The following is a 14782-nucleotide window of genomic DNA, read 5'->3' as shown; positions in this document are numbered from 1 at the left end:
GTTCGTTGTGCTTAGATCTCTTAGTTTATAACGACTGCGATCAAATAGCTTGGATTTCGTGACATTTGAGGAAATGGCTTTAATTACCGCCTGGTTGTCTAAGTTAAAGTTAAGTTAAAGTTCAAGTTATTTTTATTTAACCATTCAATATATAACATTATTTAATTCTCAAAATTATCAAATATGGCATGGAATTGCTGTCTGCAAGATTGACAGATAATTACAGCATTGGTATTTCGATATTATTTAAATGCGAGAACATTCCATCAACGGTTAGAACATTGAAGCCAAAGGATCTCCTTGTTTTCATCAACACCGGACATCTTTCTATTAAATGCAGCACATCTTCTCTTTCTGCAAAAACTACAAACACTTCCACCTGAAAGACACTGCAAAAGTCCGGGAATTTTATTGACTTGTTAAAGGGAGGGTTGTCTGAAAAGATACCTGATCCTACTCCTTGATCTCTTTTGGGCCCGTCAGTAAACGCTGAAACGTGATCTTCATTGATGACTCGGTTTGCTCCCCAGAGTTCCCTTGATGGGAAGTCTGTTAGCGGGAGAATGTAGTCTGTTTGATTGTTAATATATGACCGTAATGTCCCTTTTTTCAATGTTTACACTCTTTTAATCGATAATAAGTGCTTATTTTTTCTTGGCAAATTTCTCTCAAATGGCTCTCAAAAAAATCACAAATAACATTTAAGAGTTAATAAACTGACATAATAATTTTTATTCGATTTAAAATCAATTGGTATCGAATCTTTATATAAGACATAATACATAAATCCCATCCAAAAATAAATTTAAAAAAAGATTGTTTGTCTAGGAAATTTGATAACGCTTTGGCCTCCCAATTAAATTTTCGAGACTTAATTGGATCAATAAATCAGTTGATACTTTATCGAATAAATAAATAAATCAGATAACAGAATAAGCCCTAATTTTTCAATCGTCAGTTAGACTATCAGAGGGGAAAATGTCAATATAAAAAAAACTTTTATTCGTAGGAATAAGCTCTAACTGAGGTTTATCTGACTATTGAAAAATTGGCCCTAAGAATACTTTTCGCTTTGTTTTAGTTTCGATGTTATTATTTTTTTAAAAACATTATAGATTATGTTAATAACGATTATCTTCGGCTATTAGATTTTCATATTCTTCGGCAGCAAATCGATCCCAATCCGAAATCTGTAATAAGATATAAAAAATATTTGTTAATTAAAAAGAAATTATATATGTTTGACTTAATAAGAGTCCCATCAATTAAATAAGGAATTAATAACATTAAAATTTTAAATTGGGAATATCAAAAAAATATTAACTGAATTCTGAATTGCAAGTCCATATTAGGTGTGTTTTTTATTATAACCGGTCTTAACTGGACAAAAAGAACGCAGTCGGGCCTAAGTAATTTACATGTTAAATGCAACAACACCTTAGCCCCTTGCCCTTAGCTAAGTTGTTTAGCCCGGAGATTTCGCTGGGCTTAACTTTTTGAATAGTTTTAAATCTGTGTTACCAAACTATTTTTTTCATAAATTGTTTAGAATTTGTTTACACCCGTAAAAACTGACTGACGTTAACTAGTTTTGCTAGCATACATAATTGTATCTCTTTGTAAAACATACATACATGAAAAATACAAAAATAACCCGAAAGCGAAAAATATGACAACTCTTAATTTTTGTTGTGTCTGCTGAACATTCAACACTGTAGTTGCCAAGATTTCAGGTTAAGCCCTTATACGTTTTTTTTTGTCCAGTTAAGACCCATTTTAATAAAAAAACACACCTAATATAGTGCAGGCTTAAGCTAAGTATGCAGTTCTTCTTAAAAAAAACAATGCATTTCTTTTTAGAGAGATTTTTTTCCAAAAAAAAAGTCATACTAACCACGATTTTTTTTTTCTCGAAAAACAATGTGCATCAATTTGTCTTTGCAGAAAAACAAACTTACAATTATTGTTATCTGTTCACCACAGACATTTTTTTCATGAAAAGAAATTTTTTTTCACCACTTATTTTTTTATCAAAAAAACTGTATACTGTAGGGTAGAAGGGGGAGGATTTGCCAGGATTTAGGAAAATTGACTTAACGCAAAGTTTTTACGTTTCTTTTAATTTTTTTATATCTGATATTATTATTGACTTTATTATCTTCACTTAAATATTTTTTTCATCTTGATATATTAATTATTTCTATTTTTAATAATTTTTTCAAAAAAATGAAAAGCGATGTGGCAAATCCTCCCCAGGTGGGAGGCTTTGCCACGGGGGTGGGGAGGGATTGCCAGTTACCTAAATATCAAAGTTAATACAAATAAAACCAATAATCATAAACAAAACTTCTTTTTAGCTGAAAATACGAAGAAGGGACTGATTTTAAAGGATTCTGCCATCCTCTTTTGAGGAAGCTTACTTCTGGCAAATGTACCCCATGGGGTGCATTTGCCAGAGCAAAACCTACCCAAAAACGAATGGCAAATGCACCCCACAAGCTAATCTTTCAAAAATTTACTTATAACTTTTTTATAAGTTAAACAGTAAAAAAAATCGCTTCTACACAGCATAGTACACATAATTTTGAAAAGATATTTGTATCAAAAAGTAATTTAACACGACAAATACCTACAATTTACGACGGTTATGTACCTTCATATTTTGGTTCTCAACATTAAAAAACTAACACAAGCGTCTAATTTATTTCGTGTCCAGCCAAAAGCTGTCAAACTTTGTGCAAAGTTTTCAATCATAAATGTGCAACAGAAAATGATTTTTCGGTATTTAATATTCTGTTGGTTTGGAAAAAAACCTGGACTGGCAAAGGTACCCCACTGGCAAATGCTCCCCCTTCTACCCTACATGAGCTTATTCACCACACCCATATTATAATTAATTATTATACAAGATAATAAACTCGGATTTTTGTCATCCTCAGAGATAGCTAATCTGTTTTTGTGACGTTACCTGTGCTTAATAATAAAATAATAAATTCAAATTTATATGTAGTTTTCAAAGAATTACCTAAGTGCCTGGCTACACAGTGATTTTTCAATCGCCTAAGCAGTGAGTTTCTAGGCAAGAGGGATAAAGAGTGAAGGGGGGAAGATGCTCACGAAGGGAACTGAATTTTCTGAGGGCAGTACAGTTCCATTGCTAAATTTTTCCTCTTTTTGACATTTGTTCCTAGAAAATGTAAAAGTGGAACGTGATTGGGCACAACAGTGTGTAGCCACCGCATGTGATTTTTCAATCGATTGAAAAATCACTGTGTAGCCAGGCACTTAGACCTTAGCAGGAAGGTGGGTGCCTACTCCTTTTATTCTGTTAAGCAGTGCTCGCATTGTATTTATATCAAATGTGACTTTATCAATATGGCGGGTATATAATATTGCCTTGTATTCTGGCTATCTTGCACCACGACACATTCTTAATACCGTTATACCTATTTATAAAACTTATGAGTAGTTCTGCCCGACAAACAATTTTGGTTCTATAAAGCTTTACAGATGCAATTGTTGCTTCTGTAAAGCATTATAGAAGCAAAATTGTTAGTAGGGTGACCACTCTTAAGTTATCTGCACTTGCAGAAACCAGACTCAGGGTGACAAGATATTTCTCCTCCGCCACATAAAGAATACATAAGTAATTTTATTCTTCAATTAAGAAATATCGTTAAAAGCAGAAACACAATCACGCTTTGCCAGACGCGTCGTCGCGTTACGTTGAGAAATCCTCAAAGCGCGCTTCTGTCACTTTGACTTTGAACAGCTGATTGAAACATAAAATGTGCTGTCAGATAAAAACAAACACAGTCACTCACAAAATTATTGGGCCAAGTCTTTATCTTAATTTAAATGTGGAAAAAATGAAGAAGGATATTATAATGTGTTGAAAAATACATAACAATTTGTTTATTCTTTAATCCTATAGTTATAAAAGCAAAACCAATCAAAATAAATTCTCTTTTAAAGAGAACTAACAACAAAACTCAGTCTACCACATCATTAAATTATTTTAATTTTTAATACGTAAATTGTTTTGATTTAAAATATCTCGATGTCGTTTTTTTGAGCAAAATTTATATAGAGAAACAGAAAAGCACACCTAGATTGGAATAATTTATTTTTTTTTATTCACATTTGGCCCAACAATTTTTATTTATCTATTTATTTCTTTATTTATTTATTTATTTATTTATTTATTTATTTATTTATTTATTTATTTATTTATTTATTTATTTATTTATTTATTATGTGGGTGACTGTAACTATATCTGATAAATGTCAGAAAGCGTTTCCTTACGTTTGTCAAAAAAAGCGTACGTAAAAAAAGCGTCATTGTGTGAGGTTACACATATTTCGTATAGTTGAACTTTTGGCAGTTGTCAAAATCGACGGCAAAGCGTGATTGTGTTTCTGCTTTAACACTTGGATTTTTTGTATAATTTTTTCTACTTACATAATCATCACGATCCGCAGATAGGGGATCACGTTGCTCATGTTGTAAGAATTTTTCCAAATTTAAAAATGTATCGAAAAAAACATTTGTAAGTTTACATCTTTTTAGATCACCCAGGCTTATATATCCCGGTTGTTTAGGTTTAATCATGTCCAACATCTTTAAAATAAATAAATTAAGCGAGATTATTCTAAATTTAAAAAAATTATAACAATTAAGTAAATGAACAAACAGACGTGAAACATCAAGATGATTTCTAATTTCTATTTTTCTGATTTTCAAAGTTTTAGGAATTGAGTATTATACAATACATAAATGTACGAAGGAAAGGAAGAAAAAAGACCACCTAAAAACAAGTGGATTTCTGCATGGTTTTTTGTTAAGATGACTTCCGTCTTAAATTCAGTGGATATTCACTTCATTTAAGTGAAAATCTTGTTATTTCTATGTGAAGACGTAGATTTTCATCTTAAATTAAGTGAATTTACACTTGGTTTTACGTTACGTGGTCTTTTTTCGGTGAGCAGACACTTAATAGCACTCGCGGTTGAGTCCATTGGTTGAGACATATTCCCAAATTTCCCCTTTTTTCGGGTATTTTGACTGAATACCGAATTCGTTATATTTTTTGTGCATTGCATGTTTTACTTACCTGACATAAACAATCAACAAAAGGTAGAATTTCTATTCCTATAGAGTCCATTCTCTGTTGTTGTTCTTCATAGAAATATTCCAACTCATACATTGATAAAAGCCCATCTCCATCAACATCCATACAATGAAACCAATATTCAATGGCTGTAGGGGTCCTTTTATCTTCCTCAGACAAAATGAACCAAACGAAATCCTTGTACGACATCTTTTTATTAACCATATGTTTCATGGAACGAGTACAGTGAAGTAGACACTCGGAAAAGATTCTTTCTATTATACGAGATGATAATGCATGATCGGAATATCTAGCCAAATCCCGTTTTTTTAAATGGAAGTCATGATCGGTGTCGAGCTCCCAAAATTTACAATAAATTACATAAAAATGTTCATAGCTAAAGAAAGCCATTATTTGGTTAATATCTTCCTCAACTTCTAGAAGTTTGATAATCTACTTAAGGAAAATATATATGAAGTCTTGTACAAAACAAGTTTTGGAATAAAATATATATACCTACTTCCAGTAAATCAGAATTCCGTAGTTCCATTGGAGTTATTTTACCGGACCAATTACGATTAACAGAATAAAAAATTCGAGATATAACAGTTGTAACGTATTTTGAATGGAATTCGGTTGCTTGCCTTAAGAATGCAAGTCCAGGATGTGTATCAACAACATCCTGGACTAAAGATTCTAGGTCTTCTGGTAAAATATATTGTCGATTTCTTTGGCCACGCGAAAGAATAAATACAAATTTTGATGCACTGTCGTGACAGTATACCGTCATTCTGAAATAGAATTGTATGAAATATTTAGAAGAAAAATTATATGTATGTGTTTTAAATGTGTTTCATTTCAATAAATCGAAAATCATTCTGGAATCGAAGGTTATTCAGGGAGTTTTGGATCCATTTCGTGTGAAGGCAACAAACATTTCAGCTTCGATAAAGATATTACCGAAGCTACATTTCAGCTTCTGTTAAACTTTAATAAGGTTGTTGCTTTGAGATTTGACAGATAGTGTAGGAAGAGCTTGAATAGCTCTCTAATACAAGTCTTATCGACATTATAGAAACAAAAACAACAACAAAATTCTTTTTCAACTGGTTTTGATTTGATTTTTTATCATGAATTTTATCTTTTAATCTAAAATCATATAAATCATTCTATTAGCTCTAGTATATGTATTAATAATAATTTTAAAAGTATATCATTTTTTTCCTCAACCAGAGATCGAACTTCGTATATCGTATCTGCTTGCTGGTAGTCCACTTTTCTACTCACTCGACCCTCCTAGTATATTCATTAATGAAATCAAAAACCAAAAAATGTTTCAACCAAATTATTCAATTTCCTAGCTAAATTTTTCAATGTCAAAACCAAAACATGTCCGAGATAGATTATTCAATATCAAAACTAACAATCAAATACAAAACTTGGTAATTTGTGTAAAGCTTCTATAAGTTACGAAGCTTATCCGAAAAACAAGCTTTCTTCGAAAAAGTTTCTTTAACAGAATTTAAACAATTGAGAGTTGTTAAACAAATTTGAACTTCTATAAGCAATAAAAGCAAGCTCAATACAAGCTCTATAAAAAGTAGCATCTATGAGATTTCGATTTACAGAAGCTGTTGTGTTAGTTGGGAAGCTCATGCGACCTCATTCCGATTATAGTCAAGTCTAAAGACATAATATCTTCCGACTTCGTTTAGGTAAAGAGCATAGATTTTGAGGTGAAGAATGGACAACCTATACTTTCATTCATGAGGAATGTTAAATGGGCCAAACGATGTACCCAAAAGTTTTTCATTTTTAATATTTATTATATTAATGTTCTGATGAATCTTCATGAACAGTCAAACAGTTTGATATTATTTTGTAGGGAATAACTTAAAAACAAATCAATGATTAAAATTTAAAATAAAATAAAGCAAAACTCACTTTTTCCAAAAGTCTACAAACGCTTGTCTTTCAACTAATCCAGATTGCCTATGCTCAGTACATTGCAAAATTGGCATACGCCAATAAAAAGGAAGGTCACAAATTTTAAGTAAGCCTGGAAGCTCGTGAATGCCAAGTTGGTTATTTGGAAATGTGTCAAAAGCAGCCAAAATTAATCGAATTGTTTTTTCTGTTGCTATTGTAGGTGAACTGACTCCATGTGGAAAGTAAAACCTAGAAAGGTTAAAGATTAAAAATAATAAAGAGTTTGTAACTAATAATACAAAAAATAGTAAAAAAAAAGTTATATATGTTAGAACAGGTAAAATAGTACAAAAAATCGACGTGTACAAGTACAAATTTTTTTTTTAACTTTGTATGCTCTCCACGCACAGTAGAGTAAAATTGCAACTCAAGTAGAGGCAACTAAGGTTTCGATGCTTAATACGATCACGAATTAAATTCCGAAATTACGACCAGTGCACAAATATGCGGAATATTTCGAAAGCATTCATTTATCGTATTTTTTTATTCACAAAATAATTACATTCATTCTTTTCGACATTAACCCACTATACGATGTACATAATTAAAACCTACCTTGGAATATATTTACCCCTTGCGCTGTACGATACGTCTCGCATAATAACAGAACATTGAACCACATTCTGTGGTTCTGCATGTAGTTTACTCTAGAAAATAAAAAGGTAAACAAAAAGTAAAAATAAAAATGTTTTTGTATTTTTGTAAAGTGTACAATTGTACAGGTAGGACCGTAGGGCACATAACAAATACCTGCTTATGCTAAAACATAAAACATAAAAACCGTAACAATCTAAAAGAAAAAAATTCCTTGTAACAGATACCTCGTTAACCCTCTGTCGGCACACGGGTGCGAATTTGGCAAAACAAAAAGTGGTCACAAAAAAGTGTCTTTATAAGGGTGAAACTACATTTTTTTAGAATTGGAAATACAATAATCGAATTCCTCGGAAAATTTTACATCAATTTCATGTATGATTCTCTATAAAATAGTGAGACCGAAAAAAGTTCCAGCGACATGAAAAAGTATAAACCAAATTCACAAAAAAGAGGTGTGCCTACAGAGGATTTATAGAACCGACCGCAGCCCATTTATTAAAGAATTCGCTGGCTGGTTAAACAAGCCCGCGGATTTTCATGGTTGGGAGAGTTTAGGTCTCCTTCGGAAATAAACCAAAATGAAATGTCGATTCGCAAAGATTTTGGAAAACCTTCCAATCTTATTGTATTTGTTTGTCGGATATTACAACTTTGAAGCATCTCAAGATTATTGAATCTGAAGTCTGGTTTATTACACAGCTGATAAATGAAACTCTCATTCGAAACCTGAGTCGAAGTAAACAAACCTTGAGCCAGTAGCTTAAAATCTTGAACTAAAGCCATTACAAATCAAAATTAATGTTTTAAGGCTTGGCCACACCGGAGGGTACGCGGTAGAGGTACGGGTAGCGGTAACGATATTTGTATGAAATAAATTCCACATCTGAACGTTGATATGTCAGTTTGGAATTTTTTTCATACAAGTACCGTTACCTCTACCCGTACCGCTACCGCATACCCTCCGGTGTGGCCAAGCCTTTAGATTAAATTCAAATGTTTATTTATTTATTTCAATTCGTTAAAGATGAATAATGCTTATAGAGACATAAACACATAATACATAAGCCTAGTACGCAGCTGAAGCGAAACAAACAATTTTAAAGTCTCCAAAATAAACAGCGAACATGTTAACGAAAAAATACCATCGCATATTACTACTCCAGTCAAAGCGTCAGAAAAAAGGGCCTCACCTTGCGATGAGAGGCACTGTCAGTTTTTATTTCATGGATCGATAGGGGTATATTTAAAAGGCTTAAACCCAATTTCTCACCACCTGATCATTCTTTTTAGCGGAGTTATTCACAAAAATGCATTTTTTGGGATATTTTACTTCTAAGCTAATATCTTTGCTCCAGATTATCGTAGACCAAAAAATAAACATACATTCTCTTCATTATAATATTTTCTATCGTTGTATGTAATTTCATTGTATTTGAGTGAGTAAATATAAAATGGCAACCATTTAAAGTCAAATTCTTGTTGTTAAAAAACACATTTTTGTCATTATTTCGAAAAAAGCTTATATCATGATTGACATTTTTCCAACCGAAAACACCCAAAAATATCGTTTTTTGGGAATAACTCGTCTTCAGAATGTCCTACGGCAAAAAATAAAGCAATGAATTGTTCGTTACAACATTTTCTATCAATTTAGTGCACAATCTTTTTGTTGAAACAAATAAAAAATAAGTAATATTAAGTCAAAGTCGTTTTTTTTGTTTAGCAAACTCTTGCCTTATTATTTTGCAAACGGTGAAAGTATTGGCTAAGAAAATAAAATGTAGTCCTTTAAATTATCTACAATTTAAAAAAAAATTTAGCTTTCTACGACCCACGGGAGCCGAGCTATTATAATTTTAAGAAAGCATTAATCCGTACGAAAATTCAAAAAAATTTCCCTTGTTTATGATTCGAATACTAGTTCTCAGTGAGAGGGGTTGTTTTCATTGTTTCTTGTTATAAGAGAATTTGTCTTATGTTTTTTCGTTGGTCATTTGGACCTTTTTTAAAAAATTAATTACTCGGCTCGTGTGGGTCATAGAGAGCTAATTTTTTTTTTTTAAATTGTAGATAATTTAAAGGACTACAATAATATTTTATTTTCTTAGCCAATACTCGCACCGTTTGCAAAATAATAAGGCGAGAGTTTGCTAAACAAAAAAACGACTTTGACTTAATATTACTTATTTTTTATTTGTTTCAACAAAAAGATTGTGCACTAAATTGATAGAAAATGTTGTGATGAACAATTCATTGCTTTATTTTTTGCCGTAGGACATTCTGAAGTCGAGTTATTCCCAAAAAACGATATTTTTGGGTTTTTTCGCACCGGTTTTGCATGCGTTCATTTATCAATAGCTCGGCCATCTTTGGTGATACAGAGCTGATTTTTTCTGTAAAATGCAGGACATGAACAGGGCTACAAAATAGGTTGGAAAAATGTCAATCATGATATAAGCTTTTTTCGAAATAATGACAAAAATGTGTTTTTTAACAACAAGAATTTGACTTTAAATGGTTGCCATTTTATATTTACTCACTCAAATACAATGAAATTACATACAACGATAGAAAATATTATAAGGAAGAGAATGTATGTTTATTTTTTGGTCTACGATAACCTGGAGCAAAGATATTAGCTTAGAAGTAAAATATCCCAAAAAATGCATTTTTGTGAATAACTCCGCTAAAAAGAATGATCAGGTGGTGAGAAATTGGGTTTAAGCCTTTTAAATATATTCCCATCGATCCATGAAATAAAAACAGACAGTGCCTCTCATCGCAAGGTCAAATGACGCTTTGACTGGAGTATACAGCAAAGTAAAAATAATAGAAATAAAATTCAAGAAAAAACATCAGAAAATAAGTTTAAAAGCAAAAACAAAACAAATTTAATTTAGTTCAAGATATCGTTATTCGTTAAACGGCGTATACTATGCGTACGCCTGGTAAAGTCTAGTACGCAGCTGAAGCGAAACGAAATTTTCCATACAAAATTTCGTTAACGAAATCTTGAACGAAAAATTTCGTTTTGCTTTTCGTTTTTCAGTACGCAGCTCTAGTGAAAAATTGAAGAGTTTTCATTAATTTTTCACTTACTTTTTCCTGTCCTGTGCATTTTTCTTGACTCCAAGAGCAGTGTTGACGGTTTTTTCACTTTTAATTCATTCATTGATTATTTTCTGTTGAATTTTCTTGATTTTAAATTAATTAAAAATTTTTATTTTGAATTTGACAGAATACTCGATGATATTTTTTCGTTAGCATTTTCGTTGTCGACTTTGGAGACTTGAAAATTTTTTCGTTTCGCATCAGCAGCGTACTAGGCTTAAACGTGGCTATGCCTAGTATGCTGCTGAAGCGGAACGAAAAAATTTGAAGTCTCCAAAGTCAACAGCGGACATGTTAATGAAAAAATACCATCAGATATTACAGCAAAGCAAAAATAATAAAAGTACAAATCAAAAAATTCAAGAAAAAACATCAGAAAATAAGTTTTAAAGCAAAAACAAAACAAATTTAATTTCGTTCAAGATTTCGCTAACGAAATTTTGTATGGAAAATTTCGTTTCGCATCAGCAGCGTACTAGCCTTTAAGTGGTAAATATATACAAATTTTGCATGGGTTTGACAAAATTGAGGTTTAGTGAAATAAATTTAATTTTTTTTTCATATGTTTAAAGTTATAATTAGTAACAAATGTATTTTTTAAATACATTTATATTAAAAAAAAATGTTTTTAGCGTTCATTGTGCCAAATATATTTATGTTTTATTTGTTTATTCCAGATAAAACCAATTTAGTAAATTATTGTCAGTAAAAAAAATGTCATAACCAAAAACATTGTTCTACATTTTATTTTCTAATATTCCTTAACCTCTTTTACCTCCCCTTGCACCCCTGGGGTCCATTTACATTTATATATTTATATTACAATTAAATTTGTCCGACTTCATTTTAGTCAAAATAATTATTTCCATAAAGAAAACCAAACAAGTCAAATACTTTAACGCCAAATGGCAGAAATATTTAGAGACCAGAATTCGCTAGACAAAATATTTCCACTAAATGACTTACTTTGATAAATGGTTTATCCACAATCTTTTTTATAATCTTGGAAGGTTCTCTAACTTCAGGACATTTCTCAAACAACATAACCCTTTCTGCAACAGAACCTCTGGATGTTCTCGTAGGCGTTGTAGTTCGTGCAGAAACTATCTCATTTTCCATTATAACTTCGCGATTATACAAGTTATAATATTTATGTTTTGAATTTATGAAAATATAATAAAAAAAAAATAAAAATAAGGAGAAAACAAACGGCTTTCGATTGTCAAAATGAGTTTAGTAATTTTCTTACATATTCTTAAAGAGAACGATAAAAGAAAAATAAACAAACGGTCTTGTTGCATAAAAGTCATGAATTAGCATAACCAAATAACCAGAAAAATGTTGTTGCAGTTTTAAATCATCTCTATGTTTGAAAAATAAACTTTTTTTCGAAACAAAATTTAAAAGGATAAAAGGGGATATAGTTAAATATCGAGAAGGACTCAATATGACTACCGGAAAATAGAAAGTGCCAATTTGAAATGGTAAAATGGGTTAAAAAAGATCATAATTTTGATGAACATCATACGAATGATGTTTTTATAGTTTTTTTTACTCTAGCTTAAATTAGATAATTTCGCAAATTATTTCATTTTGATTGTCAAATCGTGAAGAAATAAAATTAATTTGAAATTTGAATTGACCTAACTTGCGAAATTATTTCTTTTGGGTGAAAACATGCTATTAAGCCGTTTTTTTTTTAGCATGACAGAATATTTTTAAGTGCCAATTGTCAATAACATCTCAAATGACTCATTTCAATCCAAAGCGATGAATGTGTCACAACCTGTGACAGTCACAAATACTATCGAAATTGTGATCTTCTTCCTCTCACAAGTAACTGGAGTTTTGACAGCTTTCAGTTTTTTCTTTTAATAAAAAAAAATTGAATGCATATATTCCAGATATTTGTTCTGAAAATGAAATGTAAGTAAAATGTACAGAATACAAGATAATATACACCCGTCATTTAACGTCATGATTACGTCACACGTATTAGAAGTCGAATGTGAACACAGCCTTACAGGTAAATGCTGTCATACTAGAATGTTTGATCTAAGGAAAATTGACGTTCTATTTTGTTTTCCTTCTTCCATCGTTACCCTTCAACATAAACAAAAAATACCAAGACTGGAAACCATAAACAAAAAATACTAAGACTGGAAACTTTCGTACGTCTTTCCCCCCAAAACAATTTTGTGTACAGTGTTATCTGTGAATATATGTGAAAGCCACCATTTTGGTAAATGACGTTAACAGGCATACATTTATAGATTCACGACATTCACCACATTCACCACACCTCGCAACTTGTAGGCAAACGTCAGTTGAACGCCGAGTTTCTAGTCTTGGTATTTTTTGTTTATGCTGGAAACTTTCGTACGTCTTTCCCCCCAAAACCCTTCTGTGTACAGTGGTGTCAGTGAATATATGTGAAAGCCACCACGTTGGTAAATAACGTTAACACGCACACATTTATAAATTCACGACATTCACCACACATCGGACACGAACACAACGATAGGTTCACGACATTCACCACACCTCGCAGCTTGTAGGCGAACGTCAGTTGACCGCCGAGTTTCCAGTCTTGGTATTTTTTGTTTATGCCCTTCAAACAAGAAAACGGAGCTCAAATTAGACACTTCGTATTCAAAATGCGAAAAAGGAGGTAAAACAAGATTGCACTCACACACTTATAACTTTTTGTGTATGAACACAAAGTGGAAGGAGTACGATTACTCCTTGAAAAGTGCGAAAAGGAGAATTAACTAAAGGGAAGACAAAGGCAACAAAATGACAAAGCGAGCCGTTTTACCTCGTATTTCGCTTTTTGAGGTCGGAGTGTATAATCTCAGCTCCGGTTTCTTGCTTGAAGTTCTGTGGAGGAAATTTGTTTTTACATAAATCGGTTCCAATAAGAATTGTGTACAACCCTTCAAGCAAGAAAACTGAGTTCAACAAAGAAACTCCGACCTCAGACCGCGAAAATCGGGCTTGCACTCACACACTTGCAACTTTTTGTGTATGAACACAAAAGTCAAACGAGAATCGTGGTGAAAAAGTGCGAAAAGGAAAATTGACGAAGGAAAGACAAAGGGAACAGAAAAACAAAGCGTCAACTTCATTTTATTTTTTTTCTTGCAGTGTTTGTGGCGTGGCGTGTCGTGTCTCACCTTGTTTAATATTAAATTATATATATATTAAATATATAATATGGGATCATTTTAAGCCAAAAAAAGAATTCATCCATAAAATATGGGTGAGTGTGCTCGCACAGTGATTTTTTAAATAATAAACTAATCATTTTGTGTTTTTCTTAGGAAATCTTCTTCGGCAATCTGACGCCACACCAGCACCCACATACATTCAACATCCACAATTTGTCGAAATACATCGAGTTCTCCTGCCGCTGGCCTTCACCAGAAAATAATAATAAAAATTGTGTTTGTGAAAATAAAATAAAGAAAATAAAAAAAAAATAAAACAGTTTCAGTGAAAAAAAAAAAATCTAGTTCTTTTTTTGGTCGCAAATGCGAAACGTCATCCCTTTTTTATTCCTCTTTCTGGTAGGTTTTCGTTGCTCCGACTCAGGTCCGCCTTCGGCTCCGTTTTCTCGGAATGGAGATTTTCACCACACCAATACATATGCAATCGACTTCGCGGTGATTATAATTTCCATACTAATTTGAGCAGCCTTCGGACCAGTTTCTGATCTGAAGTCGGATTCAGCTCAGGAGCCTCAGGCGGAGCGGATTCGGACCGAGGTCGGACCTGTTTGCTTGAAGGGAAGCCACACAATTCTTATTGGAACCGTTAAGATTTATGTAAAAACAAATTTCCTCCCATAAAAGCAAAGTAGCATTGCATTTTCTGAAGGTGATATTTCAAAAACAGGCGGATTGAATATTTCTGACTTCGAATTTCGAGTTCAGCAAACCGAAAACCTTGGGAAAAGTATAATTTAATCTACA

At 32.1% G+C, this 14782-nt stretch overlaps 1 protein-coding gene across 3 annotated transcripts in view; it reads right to left on the bottom strand.

Moving 5' to 3' along the window:
- Nucleotides 1-1071: 1071 nt before the first annotated feature.
- LOC129917228 (serine/threonine-protein phosphatase 2A regulatory subunit B'' subunit beta) overlaps nucleotides 1072-14782 on the bottom strand; it is a 21386-nt gene continuing 7675 nt past the window's right edge. The window contains exons 1-7 of one of the 3 annotated variants that reach the window (XM_055997642.1): nucleotides 11775-12073; nucleotides 7656-7747; nucleotides 7056-7289; nucleotides 5632-5902; nucleotides 5115-5564; nucleotides 4463-4621; nucleotides 1072-1190 (exon numbers count right to left, since the gene is read on the bottom strand). In XM_055997642.1, the coding sequence (XP_055853617.1) occupies nucleotides 1122-1190; nucleotides 4463-4621; nucleotides 5115-5564; nucleotides 5632-5902; nucleotides 7056-7289; nucleotides 7656-7747; nucleotides 11775-11927 (1428 nt within the window). In that variant the 5' untranslated portion in view covers nucleotides 11928-12073 and the 3' untranslated portion in view covers nucleotides 1072-1121. Of the gene's footprint in view, nucleotides 1191-4462; nucleotides 4622-5114; nucleotides 5565-5631; nucleotides 5903-7055; nucleotides 7290-7655; nucleotides 7748-11774; nucleotides 12074-14782 lie in introns of those variants that run through there. The other 2 variants (XM_055997643.1, XM_055997641.1) reach the window with 2 other exon arrangements.

The sequence above is a fragment of the Episyrphus balteatus genome, chromosome 3 (genome assembly GCF_945859705.1).
Source record: "Episyrphus balteatus chromosome 3, idEpiBalt1.1, whole genome shotgun sequence".
NCBI classification, from domain to species: Eukaryota; Metazoa; Arthropoda; class Insecta; order Diptera; family Syrphidae; genus Episyrphus; species Episyrphus balteatus.
Note: the sequence above shows the minus strand (reverse complement) of the source record. Positions and strands in the feature narration are given on the sequence as shown.